We start from the raw sequence: 21,753 nt of genomic DNA, 5'->3' as shown, positions 1-21,753 counted from the left end.
CATTAAGATTGCATCATGCCCCCATGGTCTAATTATGCTAGAGTAGCTTTATCCCTCCAGATATTTTGGACCAACTTCCATCAGTCACAGCCAGTATGGCCATTGTCAGGAATGATGGGAGCATTTTAGGGGAGGTCAGGTCTAGATAAACCTCTGACAGATCCACTGATGTTACAGAAGCTTTGTGATAGCTGCTATAATGGAATAAAACATTTCCATCCTGTTGCATTTCTCTTATTTATTTTCATAGCATTTCCATACTCTATTTGTAAGATATTTCTATTCTATTGTATATTCATGAGATAAGCCACTGTGCAGCTAATATTGTTTATAAATACCTACTACAGAAAATTGAGTCAGGATGATCAGGGGTCTGAAAACAAAGCCCTATGAAGAGAGACTGAAAGAACTGGGCATGTTTAGTCTGGAGAAGAGAAGATTGAGGGGAGACATGATAGCACTCTTCAAATACTTAAAAGGTTGTCACACAGAGGAGGGCCAGGATCTCTTCTCGATTCTTCCAGAGTGCAAGACACGGAATCACGGGCTCAAGTTAAAGGAAGCCAGATTCCAGCTGGACATCAGGAAAAACTTCCTGAATGTTAGAGCAGTATGACAATGGAACCAGTTACCTAGGGAAGTTGTGGGCTCTCCCACACTAGAGACATTCAAGAGGCAGCTGGACAACCATCTGTCAGGGATGCTTTAGGGTGGATTCCTGCATTGAGCAGGGGGTTGGACTCGATGGCCTCGTAGGCCCCTTCCAACTCTGCTATTCTATGATTCTATAACTGTATGAGCCTTTCCTAAAGAACTGATTTGATAGACCTTATTTCTAAAAGATGTTAAAGGCAGAATGAGATGGTATTTGATGGGGCACCTTACTTTCTGAGAAGTTATACATTTGTAGCTGTGGATGTTTTCCCAATTCCACAATATGTCCTTGGAAAGCTATCTCTACCCAGAGGCAATTTGCAGACATTGCCCAAACCTCTCTTCAGTGATGGAGATAACCTTGTATCCTTGTGGATAGTGAGCTGCTATGTGATTTTTTGCTTTCAATGTAATATGTGTAGAGGAAAATTGTTAGTTGGTGGAAGCCTGGTTCCTTCCAGTTGATTTGAACAGTCGCTGCTTAGGTCTGAATGTTTTGATCCTTGAGTGAGTTGAACACTTGGAATCAGAAAAATAATGAGATCCACTACAGAGGGAGTTAATCACATCAAGTTGTTGTAACTTACAGAATCTTCTGGAGGTCTCTGAATCTTCTCCCAGTCCACAGAAGGTCCCTTTTCTTGTAAGAATCTGTGAAAAAGCTTCTTAAACCCTTCAAGGTCTTTCTTAGTGTGCTGGAAGAGACAGAGGATGGGGATAGATTAGTTTTTTGAAAATAACATCAGCCAAGTTCATGAACTGCCATTAACTCTCATGCAAGCCCCACTGAAAGGAACTATTCTACAACTCTCTAACTTTAAAAGGGCATGTACTGGAAAATTCCTCATGGGTTCTCCTCCACAATTAGGGGCTGGGCATCACAGCCAGCTAGACCCTTTCTGTATACATATGAAATGCATCACTTTGCACTTACACTGAACTTCCATCTACCTCTTCCTTCCCATCCACCCAGTTATTAAAGATACCTGAGGAGCTTGTACTCTGTTCAGGAGTTTCCGCTGTGTAAAACATAGCACGACTACGGCAGGAGGAGGGATTTGCGGGCAGGGAGGAGGAAGAAAGAACGCCCTGTGTGCCTTGGGCACGTGGACAGCGTCTAGCATGAGTGGAGCCTGAGGGTGGGGAAGCCCCTAGTTTAAATAGGGCAATGACAAAAGTCAATAGGAAAATTCGTCTGCTGGTAAGGATTCGCAGGGATGAGTGATCAGTTATCCCAAATTTTGATTATCCAGAGGGGAACCTTCTAGGGCAGATGGGTTCACCCATCCAATACAGGTTATGATATTTTCCTGCAGGATCTGCATGTGGGCCTGCGGGATTTTCAACCTGGGCAGGGGATGGGGGTGGTAGGGCGCTGAAGCGGGGCACCCTCCATTGGCGGGTTGTGCAGGAACCTTAAGATATCAGAAGAGGTTGTTGACCACTCGTTGACATCTTATGGTGATTGGCAAGTTCTGAGGCCTGATCCTCAATGGGCTGTGTGGCTCACGACTCAGGATCTATGTCTTGCCTTTGGGAGCCTCTCTGTCTCACCTACTCTGACTTGTGCAGCTTGGAGCAGGGGTGACATGGGGTGGTTCTCCCAAGTATGCAAGTGTAGCTCAAGAATGGAGCCGGCTTTTACCCAACTCCTGGCTCGGCCGAGTGGCTCGCCCATAATGGCAGGCTAGTTGCCTGGAGAAAATATTAATTAGATTCCTGCATTAGATCCAGGGAGGAGTGAATTTCCCAATTAAATAAAGAAGCCCTAGTTATCCCAAGCTCTGGTATCTGTATCATTATTTCTGAGTTTCCTTCTCTATCCGCAGACAAAGTCAAGCTCTTGCTCTGCTACCAGGCAGCTCAGGTATCATGACGTCTGGCCCCAAGTCACTACTACTATGACCAAAATGAAAAGCAATACATTGGAGATTGTACTTTATTATTGCGTGCAGTCCTATGGACCACACCATGCTTAAGGACAACAGAGCTCCTAAATGGGACCCACTTCAAATTCTGTTGTCATTTCCTTACTTGTTTAGAGCTCCAAGGACACCTGTCCAGTTATTAACATGAGTTAAACATTCATTATTCTAAATTCCAAATATGTCACAATTCTGAAAGTAAGTAAATGTTTATGAGGGGAAATAAAGTATTTTCTCTCAAAAATAATTTGCTTCAGTCCATACCTCTACTTCATTCTGTGGTGCTGTTGCGAGTATTTTGTCCAGTTCCACTTTCATGGAATATTCCAGTTCTTGTCTAATTGCTTCCTGGAATTGGGAAGTACCGGCCTGAGACATCGCTTTGCTAAAATCTTTAAAAAACAAACAAAGATAATTTTAGTAGCTAGGTATTGAGAAAGATAGGAACAAAATGCTTTTATGATGAAAATATAAGTAACTTTAATATGTCTTTTTTTTAAAAAAAATCATTTACACTGTGCTTCAAAATTGTGTTTCGAATTTCTTTTCCACATTTTTTTTTAAAAAATACATTATGTTTCTGTTTTGTTAATCAACCAATGGACTAGAAGACTATTTCAACTACATGGAAATATTAGTCAACTAGTCAACTATGTTAAAATGTTAATCAACAAGTCACAAACATAAAATTCAGAAGTAATAGATGCGAGAAAAACATCAGGCTGTTCTGCAATTCAATGGCCAAGTGCTATAGATTTGCCAAGCAATACAATTTTCCTTTCAACAAATTATGTCATACTAAAATAGAAACTTGCCCATGAACTGTCCTCAGTTGGTTCTAGTAATTTGTCTGAATCACTCATCTCCCTCCCTTAGTGTTTTCTTACCTAAGTATCCAGCCATTACTAAGCAACGTGAAAAGTGAATTGCTCTATCCCTCTCATCTGTATTTACTTTGTTTTTTTAAGCCACTCATTTCACACACGGAGAGATAAGACTAAATATCCAATATTATGAAGCTTGGAAGTGCCAATCTGCCTAATATTAGAAGAATAGATGCTGGCTTGCTTTAGTAATTAGTAAAACAAGAAGGTAGCCCTGACAGCACAGAGAAAGAAGTGAGGCAGGTGGTTACTAGGAGGAGGGCCTTCTCGGCTGTGGCACCCCAGCTGTGGAATGAGCTCCCCAGAGAGGTCCACCTGGCGCCTACACTGTATACTTTTCATTGCCAGCTGAAGGCCTTTTTATTCTCTCAGTATTTTAACACTTAATTTTAACTTAAATTTAAATTTTACTGTTCTAACTCTGTATTTTAATCTTACATCGATTTTGCTGCGTGGTTTTATCCTGGTTGTGCTTTTTATACTGTATTTTGTATTTATGTTTTTAGACTGTTGGTTGTTTTATTATGGTTTTAATTTTTGTGAACCGTCCAGGGAGCTTCGGCTATTGGGTGGTATAAAAATGTAATAATAAATAAATAAATAAATATAATAAAACTAATAAAACTTTTGTGTCAAATCATCTACAACCATATGCTCCAATCCTCAACTAAGAGGTGTGAATTGCTATGTGGTTTTTTTCAGGGGGGTCCATGCCAAATATAGTAAAATAAAATCAACATTGTTTTTAGAACTTTGGGGGTCAAACCCCACCCCTACGGAGAGAACTGAGAAAAATGGGGGGGGGGAATACACACAAGGCATGTTAGTGGGGTTACTTTAATTTGTCCTAAATAGCTGCAGGCTGCAGATTATATCAAAAGGAGGGTTAGGACTATGTGATGTCATGATCCAGGAAGTGCTTGAGCTTTTAAATAGGTTTTACCATTTTTAAAAAAGAAAAAAAAAAGCCACCTCACCTCATAATATTAATTTAATTATGTGCAATCCTTACAAACCTTCCACCACCTCCTAAATTCCCCTGAATGCTACCTCTATGGAAGGAGCCTCATCTTCTTCCCCATCCTGGTTTTTATTTCTCTCCCTTTTTTTTCCATCCAGAGCACGTCTTCGGGGATTCTCAAAGAGAATTCTCTTTGATGGGCAAGAGAAGTTCTGAAATGCATTTGGCTTAATACAAACAGACAACAGGGGTTGTTTTACTTCTCCTCAAAGGCACAGGCCTTTGAGGTAAGTGAGTCCAGATTTTTCAGAGGGAGGAACCTGGGGCTATTTTGTTTGTCAGTTGCAGGGGGAGCAACTGCAATAGGAAGGGCCGCTGCTCAGTGATAGAACACATGCTTGATATGCGGAAGGTGCTAGGTTCGGTACCCAGCATCTCCAACCAAGGCTAGGAAAGAATCCCGTCTGAGACCCTGGAGAGCCACTGCTACCAGTCAGTGTCAACAATACTGGGCTAGATGGACTAAAGGACTGACTCAGGCCATGGCTAGACCAGGCCTATATCCCGGGATCATCCCTGTACATCCAAATGACACACAGGGGATACCGGGAGCAGACAGGGACGACCCCTCCATTTGCCTGGGATAATCCTTAGGTCTAGCTAAGGCCTCAGTATGAGGCAGCTTTCTATGCTTCTATGAACAGAAAGCTTTAAGAAAAATAGGAGTTTAGTTTTTTGAGTGGAGCAGAGATAAAAACTGCTCACTTATACAATCCTATGTATATCTACTCAGAAGTCAGTCTTGCAATACAACAACACTTCACTATGAAAAAGCCTTACATTATAAGCATTACAATTTCAAAGCTCTTATCCTTCTGAAACTTTGCAGGTTCTTGCCTGGTGACACCTCTATGATCTGCTCCCCTTTCATACAAATTTACCAAAGCAAAAAACAAAACAAAACCAACATAGGGGGGATGAATGGAAGGGAAAGAAAACTCCACTTTCACGTGAACTGCTGCACTTGGCCTTCTGAAACTTTGCTGGTGGAGTACTTATGGATACCTCTAGGCTGTCTATAATTCTCAGAACAATGGTCCAGACAAATACACACACAGCCCCTGAAAATCTGTGTTATGGGCCTGTGTTATGGGCCTCTTAATAACCTAGGAACACTCCTGGGTCTGACTCAGTATAAGGCAAGTTTCCAAAGTTCCTAACATCCAAAATGACATCTCTTCTTCGTAGACCAGGGAGGAGTTGATCAAATTCTAGGTTGAGAATAGAAATATAGCCGACTTATCTATGCTATCAAGAGAGGCAGCCTCAGGATAAGTATGGATTGCCACTGCTGACACCACGAAAGGGTCAGGTGTCATCTATGTGGTCAACAAACTGACAGAAAATTACAGCAATAATGTGCTTCACGTAATTGTTTTGTCTGTCCTACTCACAACTGTGAAATTGGTTATTGTGCGTAAGTTGCTCGAGTAGCTTGTGCTATGCTTACAGGGTTTAAGTTTTGTTATATTATTTATTTATTGCTTTTTTATACCACCCAATAGCTGAAGCTCTCTGGGCAGTTTACAAAAGTATGTATGTAGTCACCATGGTTATTCATAATAATTGCACTGTAATTCTTATGTAATGATTATAATTATGTTACCTGTATGTTAATGGAACAATATTTTATATTTGAAACAGTGTGGTCTGTTAGACCCCACACTCTGTTCTTCTAGATTTATGTACTTAAAACCTATAACTATATATTTTTATTGAAACAGGAAAGTTCTCAACGAAGGGATGGTGGTGGGTAGGTTTCTTGCAAATGGTGTTATGCTTAATACTTTTGCCCAGCTATTTTAATTGTATGGCTTTATAGGGGTGCATCTGAGTCCAAAAAGAGTTTGATACTCCATTTTTCTATCAATGGAATGTTAAATTCATGAATGACTTGAATATACTGGTAATCTCAAAAAAAAAATGGCTAATTTTGGATGACAACTCTAAAAAACCCTTAAGTGCCAGATATAAGTGAGATTATGAAATACTCAGTGATCTTTTGTAATGGAAAAAAAGTGACAAAATAAAAAAATATCCACAGAGGAAGCCAACTGTTTCAACATATAAACTTTGTTTTTCATTTCACAATACTGCCAGTTCCATACTAGGGCATTTTTAGGTTTTGCAATATTTGCCCAGAGCATTTTCATCTTACGTGCAGGTAGTCTTAACTTGCTTAACAAGTTCTGCTGTGTCAGAAGGCACATGGCATTTTCTAACTAATTCCTCTGTAAAGCTTGTAGTAGCCATTTCCTACTATAAGTTGCAGTTGCCATTTCTGTCTTGCAGATCGGCTCAATGTTGCAATGCATGAAACTGTAGCAGAGGGGGTGGAGAGATATTGTGATATTCATAAAATTAAATCATCATCATCTTAAAGTGCTTAAAGGCAGCAAGTATTTGATCAGAAAACCTCTTATGTTGTCTCTTTCTGTGCATGAGATTGCACACAAATCTGTCGTGAAAGAGGAATTCATACTAAAGAGGTTTCTCCCTACACTACCCATTTGTCCAGTTATCTGAATAGATAACAGTTACACACTTTACATCTCAGCCCCAGATATACACGTAGTAAAATCAGCAGGAACAGAAGGTTGTGTAATGTTCTTTTTAAAGCTATACCCACTTCAGATTTTGGGAAGAAGGGGAGGGGGTTTCAAGAGAAATTTTCGAAGGAGCATGAGAGGGTTGCTATTTAAAAGGAATTTAAAAGTTCCGCACACATGTAACAGAGTTCACTGGATAACAGTCTATAACTTTATATTAGTACACAGGAATAAGTCACTGGTTTTGCAACTATACACTGCAAGACACTGGTATTTTACTATTGTATTTTATATTTTGACATGTATTCTGGTCAAGTCAATACCTACAGTACAAATTCAAACCTATTTCAACTGCCACGGGGCTTCCTCCAAAGAACTAAAGGAATAATCATTTCAAAAAGTGCTGAAAATTCTGTGTTAGATATCCCTCATTTCAGATGACACAACAAACCTTGTTACAGATTTATATAAGGCCAAGGATCATGTAACATCTTATACAGAGAGAATTACACATTTGCCAACTGCGCACTCAACATTAACATGCAGTCAGTCGTAAATCTCTCAGGACCATTTCTATATCTGTACATTGTTGCATTCACACTTAAAATGTCTTAATAGCACACTTAAAATGGAGTGTGTAAATAGGTAGGTTACAGAAACAGCACCTGAATTTTAGTTCTATGATCAGCAATAAAAATTCATATTTAAATAAATAAATTTTGCTAGGAAGGTCCATTTTTTAAATAATCACATAAAATATCTTATTCTAAAAACAATTACTAGTTTGAGATGTAAATATTGGCGAACCAGTTGGAAACAGTGACCACAGTGCTATCAGATTGCCAAGGAAGTCCAACACAGACACATTTTACTTAAAAAAAAGGAAACATCTCAAAAATGAGGAAACTGGTATAAAGGAAGTTAAAGGGGGGCATCAAGAGGGTTAAAACCCTTCAAAATGCTTAGAGGTTACTCAAAACCACAATAATACAAGCTTAACTAAAATGTATACTGCAGGTTGGGAAAAGTAGTACTATGTCCAAGAGGACACCGGCATAGTTAACAGTGTCAAGGAAGCTATTAAAAGAAAAGAGGGCTTCCTTCAGGAAACGGAAGTCTTGCCCAAGAGAAAAAAACAAAAGGGAGCACAAGCTTGCACAAAGGGGATGCAATCAGACAATAAGAGGTGACAAAATGCATTTTGAGGAGCATATCAGTAACAACATCAAGGCCAATAATAAAGAATTCTTTAAATATATCAGAAGCAAGAAACCAGCTAGTGAGGCAGCTGGAGTATTGAATGACAATGCAGTTGGAGTAATAACGGAGACTACAGAGAAGCTGAATTTATTCTTCTCGTCTGCACAAGATTTGGAACTGATACCTGTGCCTGAACTGATGTTTTCAGGAAGGGAGGCTGAGCGACTGAGGCAAATAGTGATGACAAAATATGAAGTTCTCAACCTTACTGACAAATTGAAAATAAATAAATCACTGAGCCCAGATGAAATCCATCCTAGAGTTCTCAAAGAACTCAAATATGAAATTGGTGATCTTCTAAGCCAAATATGCAACATGTCCCTAAGATCAGCCTCTGTACCAGAAGACTGGAAGATGGCCAATATAACAGTTTTTGTTGTTGTTGTTTTTAAAGGATCTAACAGGGAAATTATAGGCTGGTTTAGTTAAGGCTGTTTCAGGCAAATTGGGTGAAGGAATTATTAAAGATAAAATTAATAAACCTATAGAATTGCAAGCCCTACTGAAAACGAATCAACGTGGCTTCAACAAAGGTAAGTCTTGTCTTACTAACCTTTTACAGTTCTTTGAGAGTGTCAGTAAATATGCAGACAAGGGTGATCTGGTCAGCATTGTTTACTTGGACTTCCAAAAAGCTTTTGACAAAGACTGTTGAGCAAACTTTGCAGTCATGGAATAAGAGCAGAAGTCCTCTTATGGATCAGTAACTAGTTAAAAAGAGAAAGCTGGGACTAGGAATTAATGGTAAATTCTCCCAATGGTGAGATTGAATAGTGGGGTCCCACAAAGATCTGTACTGGAACCAAGGCTTTTCAATTTTTTCATAAATGTTATGGAATTTGCACTGAGCAGTAAAGTGGCCAGGTTTACTAATGACACCAAATTATTTAGGGTGGTGAAAATGAAAAGGAATTGTGAGGATTTCCAAGCTGTAGGAATGGGCATCTGAATGGCTAATGTAGTTCAATGTAAGCAAGTATAAAGTGATGGATGTTGGGACAAAAAATCTCAACCTCGTGGGATCTGAGCTAGCGGTGACCAACCAAGAAAGAAATCTTGGTGTTGTGGTGGACAGCTTGATGAAAATGTCAACTCAATGTGTGGCTGCTCTTAAAAAGCTCCAAATTAAGTATAGTTATGAAACAAATTGCGAATAAAACTCTCAATATCATATTGCCTTTATATAAATATATGATGTGATCATACTTAGAATATTGTGCACAGTTCTGGTCACCGCACCATAAAAGGATACTGTGGAGTTGGATAAAGTAAAGAAAGGGTGCAACTAAAATGATCAAGAGGTTAGAGCAACTCCCCTATGAGAAAAGGTTACAACAAGCTGGGATTGTTTAGCTTGGGAAAAGGGTAAGGGGAGAGACGATAGAGGTATACAGAATTTTGCATGGTGTGGAGAATGAGGATGGGGAGACATTTTTCTTTCTCTCTTATAATAATAGAATCTGGGGTTAGCCCATGAAGTGGTGGAAGATTTCAAACAGATAAAAGGAAGTACTTCTTCACACAGCACATAGTCAACCTATGGAATTCACTACCACAAGACATAGTGATGGCTTTAAAAGCGGGTTAGAAAAATTCCTGGAAGAGAAGGTTCCAGTATCAGAGGCAGTAAGCCTATGTACACCAGTTGCTGGGGAAGTTGGTCAGGAGGGTGCTGTTGCACTTAAGTCCTGCTTGTGGGTTTCTCGACAGCTGGTCAACCACTATGTTAACAGAATGCTGGACTAGATTGACCCTCGGTCTGATTTAGCATGGCTCTTCTTATATTCTTATGAGATGTTCCTGTAATATCCACACAGCAAAACAGTCTTATGAAACTTTTCAACAAAGTGAATTTGAAAGATACAATGTCCTGAAAAAGTTATAACCTCCCACTTTCTCTTTTCCTACTTCTACAAGCCAATTTCAAGCCAGCACTGGAATTCATTTCCACATTGCCTGAAACTATTCACAAATGGGAAGAAGAAAGCATCAGGGGAGGGGAGTCTGTACACGTTTGAGGAGAGAGGCATTCTTCTTGTTGCTTGTGCTCGTCTACCTCATCTCCCAAGAATTAAAGACTGCATGCTGGGGCAAGAACGATAGATACTGACACCTCCAATGCCTCAGGGTGGCAATTAGGGAGGCAAGCAACAATCGTACTAGGTCTTCATAGGGGTGTATGAGAAACTCATTTCAGTTTATTTTTTAACAGAATCAAAATTCAGAGAACATTAGCGAGCTTGAGTTTTGCTGATTTGTACATCCCTAAGTTTACATTTGACTGCCATTTCCTGTCCATAAAAATGGAAGAGAGACAGGAGGAGGAATAGGTACTCACCTTAAGGAGAACTATTTTCCATAGTCAGCATTTATGCTAACTTAATAAAATTGAAGACAAAATTGTAAATCATTTATTGGAATAATACCAAAGCTGCAAAGAAACATGAAAATAAGGAGATTTCTCCCATTTAGCATCCCTACCCTCACTTGGCTGTATCAGTTTTCAGGTTACAGGACAATTGTTGGCATGACTTTTTGTCATCAGGTCTGAAGAACTGAAGGTTCCCCATAAACCATACCATATTTATCACGCTTAAAAACTTACTACATATTGGGACAATGCAATTCTTCTCAGTTCTCAGCAGTGCCAGTCCAATATATCTAATTTTACTGCCTTCGACTCCAGCCAGCCCACCTCTTCTTATTGAAATTTTGACTGATTTTAATTCTCCCATATAGCCTAAAGAAAATTATGCATAAAGCAATAGTTTACAAACCACAGCCTACTCTCTCGCTCTCTTGAACGTTGATTTCCAACCCCTCTCCAAAAATATTAGGACTCTAGCCTTGTACTTAATACATAACTGCAAAATATTTGTGTGCATATAAAAGTTGTATGAAACAGCCTTTTATTCACTTTCACATTTCTAACACAATGAAATTTAGACAGAGGCTTGGTTTAGAGAAGTACTGCTAGGTAAATGATCCCGATTTACAAAGCCAACCAAAACCACAGCAAAGATTGCTGCTTCAGATGCAACAGCAAACTATGGTTTGAAGAAAGGAAGGGAAGGAATCATAGTTCATGGGAGTGTGGGGAAGAGGAGAGCATGAGCCCAAACTCATTCCAGGCTCATTGTATAGACTCAAACCAAATCAGCATACTAGTGACACCTGTAAGTCTCCTCAAGCCTGCTCCCAAAAGCTCCATATTGATATTAAATAACATTGGGGATAAGATGGCGGTCTGTAGCACCCCACAGTTTAGCTGCCATGGGGCAGAGGTGCAGTCAACCATTGCTATTCTCTGGAACCAACCCCACAAATGCAAGTCAAACCACTGTAGAACAAGGTCTCCAACTCCCAACTCACGGAGGCGTTCTAAGAGGATAGCATGGTCAATCGTATAAAAAGCTGCTGAGAAATCAAGAAGAAATAAGAGGCTCATATTCCCCTGTCCCTCTGCCAAAGAAGGTCATCCATCAGGGTGACCAAGGCTGATCCCATCCCCAAACCAGGCCTGAATCCGGACTGAAATCCAGACTGGATTCAGTTTGGAGAGTTCTGTTATGTTACACTCTTGTATGCACTTCCCTGTGCCTGTTTGCATTCTCTTTCCCTCCTTATTGTTTACTACAACTTTATTAGATTGTAAGCCTATGCGCAGGGTCTTGCTATTTACTGTGTATAATCTGTACAGCACCATGTACATTGATGGTGCTATATAAATAAATAAATAATAATAATATGCTAAATATCTATTATGTAAATGCAGTTTAGACTTCATATGATAAGGCTGGTAAGTAGTTAATTCTGTTGGGGGGAGTGAGTGAATAGAATGGAGTGAATGCTGATTGGCTGTTGGATTTGAGTGTGTGAAGGGGAGTGACAGTTAAAAATCAGTTGGTAGTTAGTAGTTGAGGAGAGTCGGGGTCAGTCTGCTAAAGACGATAGATTAGTGCAGGGTCTATGTTTTATTGTTTTGGTATAAGAGGGAGCAGGATAAGTTAGATTAGGACTTTAGAGGGTAGAGTAGGCAAAGATACATGACATCTTTATTGTAACAACCAAGCACTGAAACAAATAAAACCACAAGCTTGATAAAATGCATGAATTTACTTGTAAGCCTATGCGGCAGAGTCTTGCTATTTACTGTTTTACTCTGTACAGCACCATGTACATTGATGGTGCTATATAAATAAATAATAATAATAATAATAATAATAATTTTGTTTCACACTGGATTGGATTCTTTAAGTATCAGAGGTAAGGTACTGATTTATATGGTGACAGCGGTAAAATAAAAAGTGAATAAAAAGGTGCACAAAGTGCCAAGCTGGTTGCGGTAGGACCAAAAAGGGGTCAGAGAATTGCAGAACCAGTGGGAGAATAAAAGGAGAGGCCCAAAGGTGGAAACAGAAAGAAAGAGTAATCCACAGAGTGGGCAGCCATATACCAACTGCATTCATGGTTGGGATCCTTTAAAGAAAAAGGTAAAAAGGAGTCTCAAGGGACTGTAGCAAGATTCTTTTGGAGCTCTTCACAATCCTCTTTGTTTTAAGCATCCCAAATAATCTGGTATCAGCAAATGTGGCCATCTCACTGCTTACTCACAGGCCAGAAATCAGTGTTATCCAAAACTTCCTGGGACTGATATATCACCAACTGCTTGAGTACCTTGCCTAATGATGGCAAGTTTAACATTGGATGGTAATTATTCAAATGGATCCAGATTGGTTTTCTTTAAAGGGGGTTGAATCATCTCACAATGGGAACCACACCATCTCTCAAGGAGGTATTAACCAATTTTAGTGCCTTTATTGTTTTCTTAAAATCTAAATAAAAATAAGGGAAGTTTATGCTATTGTCGTTGTCTCCAAATATTGAAGGTTTTGTTTGAATTTGAACATTTAAAATTACAACTAACACAATCCTCTACTTTAAAAGAAAGTGAGGCAGGTGGTTACCAGGAGGAGGGTCTTCTCTGCTGTGGCACCCCAGCTGTGGAATGAGCTCCCTAAGGAGCTTCGCTTGGCACCTACATTATATATTTTTAGACGCCAGGTGAAGACCTTTTTATTCTCCCAGTATTTTAACAGTCTATAAATTAATTTTAACTTTGTTGTTTTAAATTTGTATTTTAAATTTGTATTTTTGCATTGCTGCTGTTTTTATCTTGGTTGTGCTTTTATATTGTATTTTATATTATGGTTTTATACTGTTGTTTTGTTTTGAATTGTCTTAATTTTGTAAACCGCCCTGAGAGCTTTGGCTATTGGGCGGTATAGAAATGTAATAAATAAATAAATACTCAGAACAAAGTCCCAAATGAGTTCAGTGGGACTTACTCCCATGAACATACAACACTACAGCCTAAGCACACCTGACAACTTTGTTCTTTTTTCCAGTTCATCCAATTTTGGCTATTGGAGGGGGGGAACTTTTCAAGTATTTATATAGAATGTAACATGATGCATATTTAGTAAACAAAACTAAAAAAGTAAGTCAAAAAATATGCTCAATCAGTTCAGGTTAGGGGAGAGGAATATTTTTCCAATTCAAAATTTTCTTGAAAGCCCAAACCACAGATTAGAATAAATTACACTAAATCACAAATTATCTGATTTAATATCATAATTTTAGAATGTAGCGAAGCAAATGCATTCTTGGGGACGAATGGGCTCAAAACCATGCTCATTTATGAACGTAGTGAGTGGCTCTTGGCAAGGTTCTAGCTTTCCACTTCAGTTCATTACCTGTAAAATGGAAAACAGTGCTATATTCACAGGACTGTGACAATGGAAGAAAAGGAACATTGCCCCCACCCTTTAATCCTAGATATGTGGCTATATTATAATATATTATGAGAGCCTTTTTTGGTTGAATGGCGGCATAAAAATGCTTAAATAAATAAATAAATAAAATATTTCTTCAGCCATTTCGCTATTTCATTTGATTTTGATTTTTTACAAAAACAGAACACTGACCCCAGGACATGAACTAGTACAAGTAGATCTACAAGCATTTCCTATGAGAATCCATTTCACCTATGGCTATGCATTTAAGAAAGGGCGGGGGAGAGGGAACACACACATTTTTACTAAGCATTAAGGGGAGAAATTACCCAGATTTATTTATTATATTTCAAAATTGCCTAATAGCCAAAGCTCTCTGGGTAGTTCACGACAATGAAAACCATAAAATTCAACATGATAAAATACAATATAAAAGCTTATGTTTGAAACCACAGAATAAAATTAAAATTAGAACCAAAATAAAACCTAACAGCAGTGCAAAGATTTGCAATACTCTAAAAGGTTTAAAAGAAAAACTGAAAGACTAAAACGTCTGTGAAAATAAGATCTTCACCTAGTACAGGAAAGAGCGTAACACAGGCACCCAGGCGAACCTCTCTGGGAAGCTCATTCCACAACCAGAGTGTCACAACAGAAAAGGCCCTCTTTTTAGTAGCCACCCACTTTACTTCCTTTGGCGGGGGCTCCCAGAGTAAAGATTGCTGAAGACAATCTTAGGGTCTGCACAGGAATATATGGGCGGAGACTATCCTTCAAGTAACATGATCCCATGCTGTTTAGGCTTTGAATGTTAATACTAGCACTTTGAATCAGGCCCAGAAATAAACCGATAGCCACTGCAGATGGAAAAGTACTGGCATAAAAGTAATGGAGTTGAAGTGTGTTTGGGGTGGGGGAGGAGAACCACAATTGCAGAGTCCTGCTTTCTGCTGCTCCCCCAACCTGTTGGACATCAGCTTAAACACCAGCTGCTCCTTCTTCCTCTGCAGGTATGTAAGGGCAAGGCTGCCAAAGGCAGTGCCTCACCGTCATGCAAAGTGCAACGCTAAGTGTGCACTTAGAGCCACACTTCGAGTCACACAGAGGAGCATACAATGGACCTACCCTACCACCTGCGTGGATATTTACAACCAGCCGAAACAGCAGCAGCAACCAGCAGCAATTCTTTTATATTATTTTACTTCATTTACAATTTGGAACTTTTACTATGTGCCTGAGGAGCTCGGGGGGGGCAAGGGGGTGTCCTCATAACTATGATCACAGGTAGGGGGAGGTATGGCCAGCTAGATTTCTTACAGCTATCCCCTCTTCTAGTTCTTCCCCCAACTGGTTGTTTCCTGGCAGCCTTACCAGCGTGCCCTCGGGTTTGGTGCTGCTGCTGAATTCCAGGTCAGTCCAAAACAAAATCTCCCTCAGCCATGATCTGATTAAGGAGGGTGTGTGTGACCTGGTATGTATCACTGAGACTTGGGTGAGTGAACTGGCAGGGGTTACTCTGTCCCAACTCTGCCCTCCTGGGTACTCAGTGCAGCACCAGCACTGACTTGAGGGCCAGGGGTTACTATGGTTTGTAGAAATACAATCCCCCCCTCTCTGGGCTTCCTGTTCATTCGAGCGCAAGTCTTGAGTGTCTCTACTTTATGTTGCGTACCTTAGACAGATTAGGGATTCTGCTGGTGTACCGCCCACTCCAGCAGCTTTCGATACCATCGACCATGGTATCCTTCTGGATAGGCTGTCTAGGCTAGGAGTTGGAGGTACTGTGTTGCAGTGGTTCCACTCCTACTAGGATGGCCGATTCCAGAAGGTGGTGCTGGGGGATTATTGCTCTGTGCCATGGCACCTAGGCCATGGGGTTCCACAGGGCACTCCTTTATCCCCTACACTGTTCAATATCTACATGAAACCGCTGGGAGAGGTTATCCAGAGATGTGGGCTGAGGTGTCATCAATATGTGGATGACATCCAGCTCTACCTCTCTTTTTCATCAAACTCAGGTGAATCAGTGCCTGGGCATGGTAATGGACTGGATGAGGACCAACAAACTGAGACTCAATCCAGACAACACAGAGGTACTGTTAGTGGATGGTTCGTCTGTTCAGCTAGGTGATGATCAACCTATTATGGAGGGGGTTGCATTCCCCATAAAGGACTGGGTTCGTGGTATGGAGGTGCTCTTGGATCCAGAACTGTCACTTGAGGTACAGGTGGACTCAGTGGCAAGGAGCACCTTTTATCAGCTTAGGCTGATATACCAACTGCGCCCTTATCTGGACAGAGATAGCCTAGCTACAGTTATCCATGCTCAGATAACCTCTTGTCTGAATTACTGTGTTATTATTATTATTTATTACATTTATATACCGCCCCATAGCCAAAGCTCTCTGAGCAGTTTACAAAGGGGCTGCCTTTGAAAACAGTCCAGAAACTTCAGCATGTACAAAACAGGGCAGCAAAACTGTTAACACAGACTGGCCAAAAAGACCACATTACGCCAGTACTTTTTCAGCTTCACTGGCTGCTGGTCCAGGCCTGATTCAAAGTGCTAGTATTAACATTTTAAGCCCTAAACAGCTTGGGGACAGGTTACCTAAAGGAATGCCTCCCATATGTACCTGCCCAGACACTAAGATAATCCTCAGGGGACCTTCTCCATGATCCCCTGCCAAAGGAAGGGAGGCAGGTAGCTACCAGGAGGAAGGCCTTCTCTGTTGTGGCACCCCAGCTGTGAAATAAGCTCCCCAGAGAGGTTCGCTTATACTCTTTTCGAGGCCAGATGAAGACCTTTTTATTTCCCAGTATTTTAACATTTTATCACTTTAGTCTTTTAATTTTCCTGTTTTAAATCTGTATTTTATATCTTTGCATTGCTGCTTGGTTTTATTCTGGTTGTTCTTTTATATTGTACTTTGATATTGTGTTTTTACATTGTGCTTTAAGTTTTATATTTTAAATTGTACTTTATGGTTTTGATTTCTGTGAACTGCCCAGACAGCCTCGGCAATTGGGACATCCAGAAATGAAATAAATAAATAAAAGGATCTCATTGGCCAGTCCCTGTTAACAATCTCGCTGCTCTATTCTGGTCCAGCTAAAATTTCCAGATATTAAGTGGTGCCTTATTATCTATTGTCAGAAAAGAGAAGAAACAAGAAAATCTGCAAACTTAGAACAGTTATTTGCCACAACTGAAATAGAAAAACTAGCTCAACTGTGGTACAACTATATGGGAAGGCAATGGGCTGGTTCACATGAACCCAGCAAGGGAAATAAGCCACTGTGGCGTATTTCTCCTGCTGCACATGCCAGCTGGATTTCCCTAATTACCTTTGCCAGAGTCTGGACAGCATGACTTCTTTCAAAGGGGAGGGGGAAGCAATATTCAAATTACCCAACAACAGTCCATGGGTTATTGGAGGGCTGCTGCCTCCTCAAACAAGTCATTCAGATGACATGGCAAGTTGCACCAGTGAGGGAAATTAGGAAATCCAGCCACACACACAGGGTTAATCAGAGCATAACCATATGAACAAGGACAGTAACTATACCATTGTAAAATGAAATTGTATGCAGACAGCTCTTGATTGTCAATATGATTTGTCAAAGTTATGATGCATGCACCAATTAAATGTTAAGAGCAAGACGAAAGGTAGAAATGTGGCTTCTATCTCTTCTAATAATTATTTATTAACAAGTTTCCAAAATATAGCATTATATATAATAGAGTCTGAGTAAACAGTGTGATGTCATACTAGTCTGAACCAAGCCCTGATTATCTGTCCAAGGGAGTAGTACAAAATAAGTGAGATAATCTGGCAGTGAATATGGAGTTTAAGAGAGCAGTGAGCATTATCCCCCCAAAGCTAAGCACTTTAAGTATTGATTTCAGTGCCAGAGTTAAGCATGTGCTCTGTTTCAATGAAATCAATATGTTATTCCATTCTTATTCATGTTTACTCCCAAGCATACTGAAATAAGTATGCATAGGATTGCAGTCTTACAAGTGCTTAACTTCAGCAGCACTGGGTCCATGTTTTATGGATACTGTTTTTTAAGGTATCATATTACAATACTTCAAATCTTTCAACATAGATCCTACCTCCAAACAGCTTCAAAATTTGTCAACAATTCAGAAATCTAGGTGATTTTTGCTATATATTTTAGTTCAGTCATTATTTCACCCCTAGCATTGATGCCATTTTATTATTATTATTATTATTATTATTTATTTATATAGCACCATCAATGTACATGGTGCTGTTCAGATACCTGAAATAAAATTGTAGTTCTAGAAAGAAAATATCAGGCAACAATGACCAAAATACTATTACAGATGGAGAGGCAATGCCCTAAATATAATTCAGCAGAGATTCGTATCAAGGCTGATTTGCTTCAATGGACAGCAGCCTTCCCCAACCTGGTACCTTCCAACCAGTATGGCCAACAGTCAGGAGTAATAGTTGTTATAGATAAAACACTTCTGGAGGGCACCAGATTTGGGAAAGATGGAACACAGTATATGGAAATGTGACATAAAACTCTCCATATAGGAGGGAATCATGATGCTCATTTGGGGGAGAAGCCTAAGTTATAAAAACTATTAGTTAGAGATATTACCACATAGCTAAGTAACTCCAATCATTTTTTTTAAAACATATCATACACTCAGGTATTAAGCATGCTTTACTGGCTGAAAAATCAGAGCCCAAACCACATATTGGCCATGGATTGCTACTAACTAGTTTGTTAACAGTAACTTCTTATAGCACAACCCTATGCATGTCTACTCAGAAGTAAGTCCAACTGCTTTCAGTGGGACTTACTCCCAGGTTAGTGGGAAAAGGATTCCAGGTTTAATGTCCATCTACAAACTATTGTAAGTAAAGCACTGTAAATATTTAATGCTTTCTTAAAACCGCAAATATACTAGGAGAAAAGCATATATTGTTTCTTAAAGATAATGTTCATTTTCATTTGCCCACTCTTGTTGATATAACTATACATTAGACATATTCTACATTTTAGCCTTCTTAAAATAAACTTGCATTCTATGTACCCTAGTGTATATTTCTCTAGACACATTTTTTAAAAAATTGTATTTAAGAGAGTAAAGTCTGACATACCATGAAGCATCAAGCTAACAGTTTCAAACAATTTCATCAATGGTATAAAGAAGAACTGTAAACACCTCAACTTTCCACCTAATGCTAATTATCACCAGGCTATGAAATATCATGCAGGGTTGCTGTCATAGCAAAGGACATTTCCAAATGTGTAAACTTAATCTTGATAAAACTAGCACTTTCAGAAATATTAAGTGAAACCATTTTATGCAAAATGGCTTCTTCCAATACTGAGCTTTTAAAATTGCAACACCATGCAAAAAGAAAATGTTATAGTCTTTGCTGTACAGAGTTGGTTGGTTATAGCTGGATCACTTTCAGGCTGCCAACTTCAAGGTTCAATCATCTCTGCTTTCAGCTCTCTTTTCAGTCTGCCATGGGGTTATAGCGGGATTCCAATAACCAGAATCTATACTCATACTGCACCGGCATATACAGTATCCAGAAAAAAATAAACATCTGTCTTTCTATATATAATCTCAGTTCAAACTGTTCTGCACAATTTACATAGATACTGAAAACCTTATTTCTCTGATAAAATATACTTCTATTAACAAACCTTTGGACTGTTCAAAGGTACAACAATCCTTTCATTTAAAAGAATAAACACAGTTAAAAGATACATTTTTAAAAATAAAAATGCCACAGGAATGCATCAGAGTTGTCAGGCTTCCTGAAATATTTTATGGACTATTCCCCATTTCGCAATAGAGAATTCTGAGAATCAAACCACGTACACAGACACTGGAAGGAGACAGCCATAACCTACCAGAAAGATCTTATGCCAAAATTTACCTGAACCGAGTATTACAACGAAGTAGGATTGACAGAGCCTTAATGGCCATTTCTTACACCAAAAGGCCAGGCAATGAATTTGGACTGACAATTCACTCAATACAGAACCATTCTGTAATTTGCCATATTCAGAGCTAGCAGCTACAACCGCCTCAATCCGGTTTTGCAGTTTTTATGCATTTAGAGAAAAGAAAAAGAAGCCCTACATACTCACACACAAGCTGAAGGAACCAGCTAGAAAGACTGGTGCTGCTATGTTGTCACCTGAGCAACCCCTCAGTACTCCAGTATAATATGTTTAATTAACCCAACTGATACTCTCTTTCAAGCCCCCTCCATCTACCACTGACCATCACGGCAGCACTTCTGCAGCCACTGTTTGTGAAGCAAAGCACAGCTCAATTTAAAAATACACACAAACCACAAGCATCATGCAGCTTTACACACTTCAAAAACGAAACTGTGCTTACACTTACCTTTTGCAAATGATGACATTTTGGATCTTTATGAAAATAGTTTTGATTTATAAATTTAAGATAGCCCCCCCCCCAAATACACACACACACACACACACACGAAAGGCTCAGGAAAATAGGCTTTTTTTTGTCCTTGCTGCTTTCTTCCGTATCATAAAAGGTATTTCCTCAGCTGTTACTTAATAGTTATAAATTAATAATTGAAAAGGTTCTTTTTAATAATAATAATAAAGCCACCCACCCACCCACCCCAAAAAGCCACCAAAGGTATTCTGAGGCTTTTGCGTCTGCCCGGTTTCTCCCTGATCCTTCCTACATCTATCCTCGGAAATAAATGACTCGGACAAACTGGTGGAGAAGGGAAAACCACACAAAATTTAAATTTCATCAATGAAAGAGGCGGAACTAAACTCCTGCCTCCTCGCCGCCGCCGCCGCCACCCTTTTCCCCTCCCCTTTCCCCACCACTACAGAGCTGTATTGCAGCACAGCTGTGGGCTGCTCACACCGCTTTCCCAATCTTTTCCCTTCACGGGAATTCATTACAGTCTCCACAGAAAAGCCTAGTATAACTACTCCTATTCTCCAGATCCGGATTCGGCCAAGGAACTATTCTCTGCCCCCGTCCCCAGCCAACCTCGCCTCTCTTTCTCTCTGTGTCTCTCTCTCAAAAGGCTCCTTTGATTTTACCAGCTCAATTCATTTCCTCGTGTGCCAGTTGGGGGAGGGGGGTTTACAGGAGTAAATGCCTATAACTCCTTCCTGCCCTCTGGTTTCAGAGAAACCCCAGGAAAGCAGGGCAGCTAATTTTTGTGGTGGGTTTCCTCCCGCCGGTGTAAAGGTTGTTCTTGCTCTGTTAATGCTACATTCCTGTGCACACCTATTGGCTCCACTGGATTCAACGGGACTTAGGTATAAATATGAACTGGACTGGATCATATACAACACTTATAAATCCCCCCATCCTCTTCCGAGTTTCCAGATATTTAAAGCTCCTGGTTGTTGTTTTTCTTGCAATTTTGCGTATTCTCACTCGAAATCAACAGGGCTTATTTCAGAGTACAATCATGGCTTAAGTATGGACTGTAGATTATTCCTCACAACACACCAGAGGCACAAGTTCTACATTCCTGCGAAAGACCTTACTTGGTTGGGGAGCTGCATGTTGTTTTAAGAGCTAGCCATGAGGCTCCTGAAGGAGACCTTTAAACGAGGATCGACTGATACACTTATGAAGTCAAAATAAGTGGA

The 21,753-nt window shown here is 39.8% G+C and overlaps 1 protein-coding gene across 1 annotated transcript in view; it reads right to left on the bottom strand.

The window, feature by feature from the left end:
• Window positions 1–20,747, bottom strand: part of UGP2 (UDP-glucose pyrophosphorylase 2) — a 43,046-nt gene extending 22,299 nt beyond the window's left edge. Inside the window, exons 1-3 of the mRNA XM_063115981.1 lie at window positions 20,504–20,747; window positions 2,844–2,971; window positions 1,242–1,349 (exon numbers count right to left, since the gene is read on the bottom strand). Of these exons, the coding sequence (XP_062972051.1) occupies window positions 1,242–1,349; window positions 2,844–2,971; window positions 20,504–20,522 (255 nt within the window). The 5' untranslated portion in view covers window positions 20,523–20,747. The remainder of the gene's footprint in view (window positions 1–1,241; window positions 1,350–2,843; window positions 2,972–20,503) is intronic.
• Window positions 20,748–21,753: the final 1,006 nt, after the last annotated feature.

Source organism: Elgaria multicarinata, chromosome 2 (assembly GCF_023053635.1).
Source record: "Elgaria multicarinata webbii isolate HBS135686 ecotype San Diego chromosome 2, rElgMul1.1.pri, whole genome shotgun sequence".
NCBI classification, from domain to species: domain Eukaryota; kingdom Metazoa; phylum Chordata; class Lepidosauria; order Squamata; family Anguidae; genus Elgaria; species Elgaria multicarinata.
Note: the sequence above shows the minus strand (reverse complement) of the source record. Positions and strands in the feature narration are given on the sequence as shown.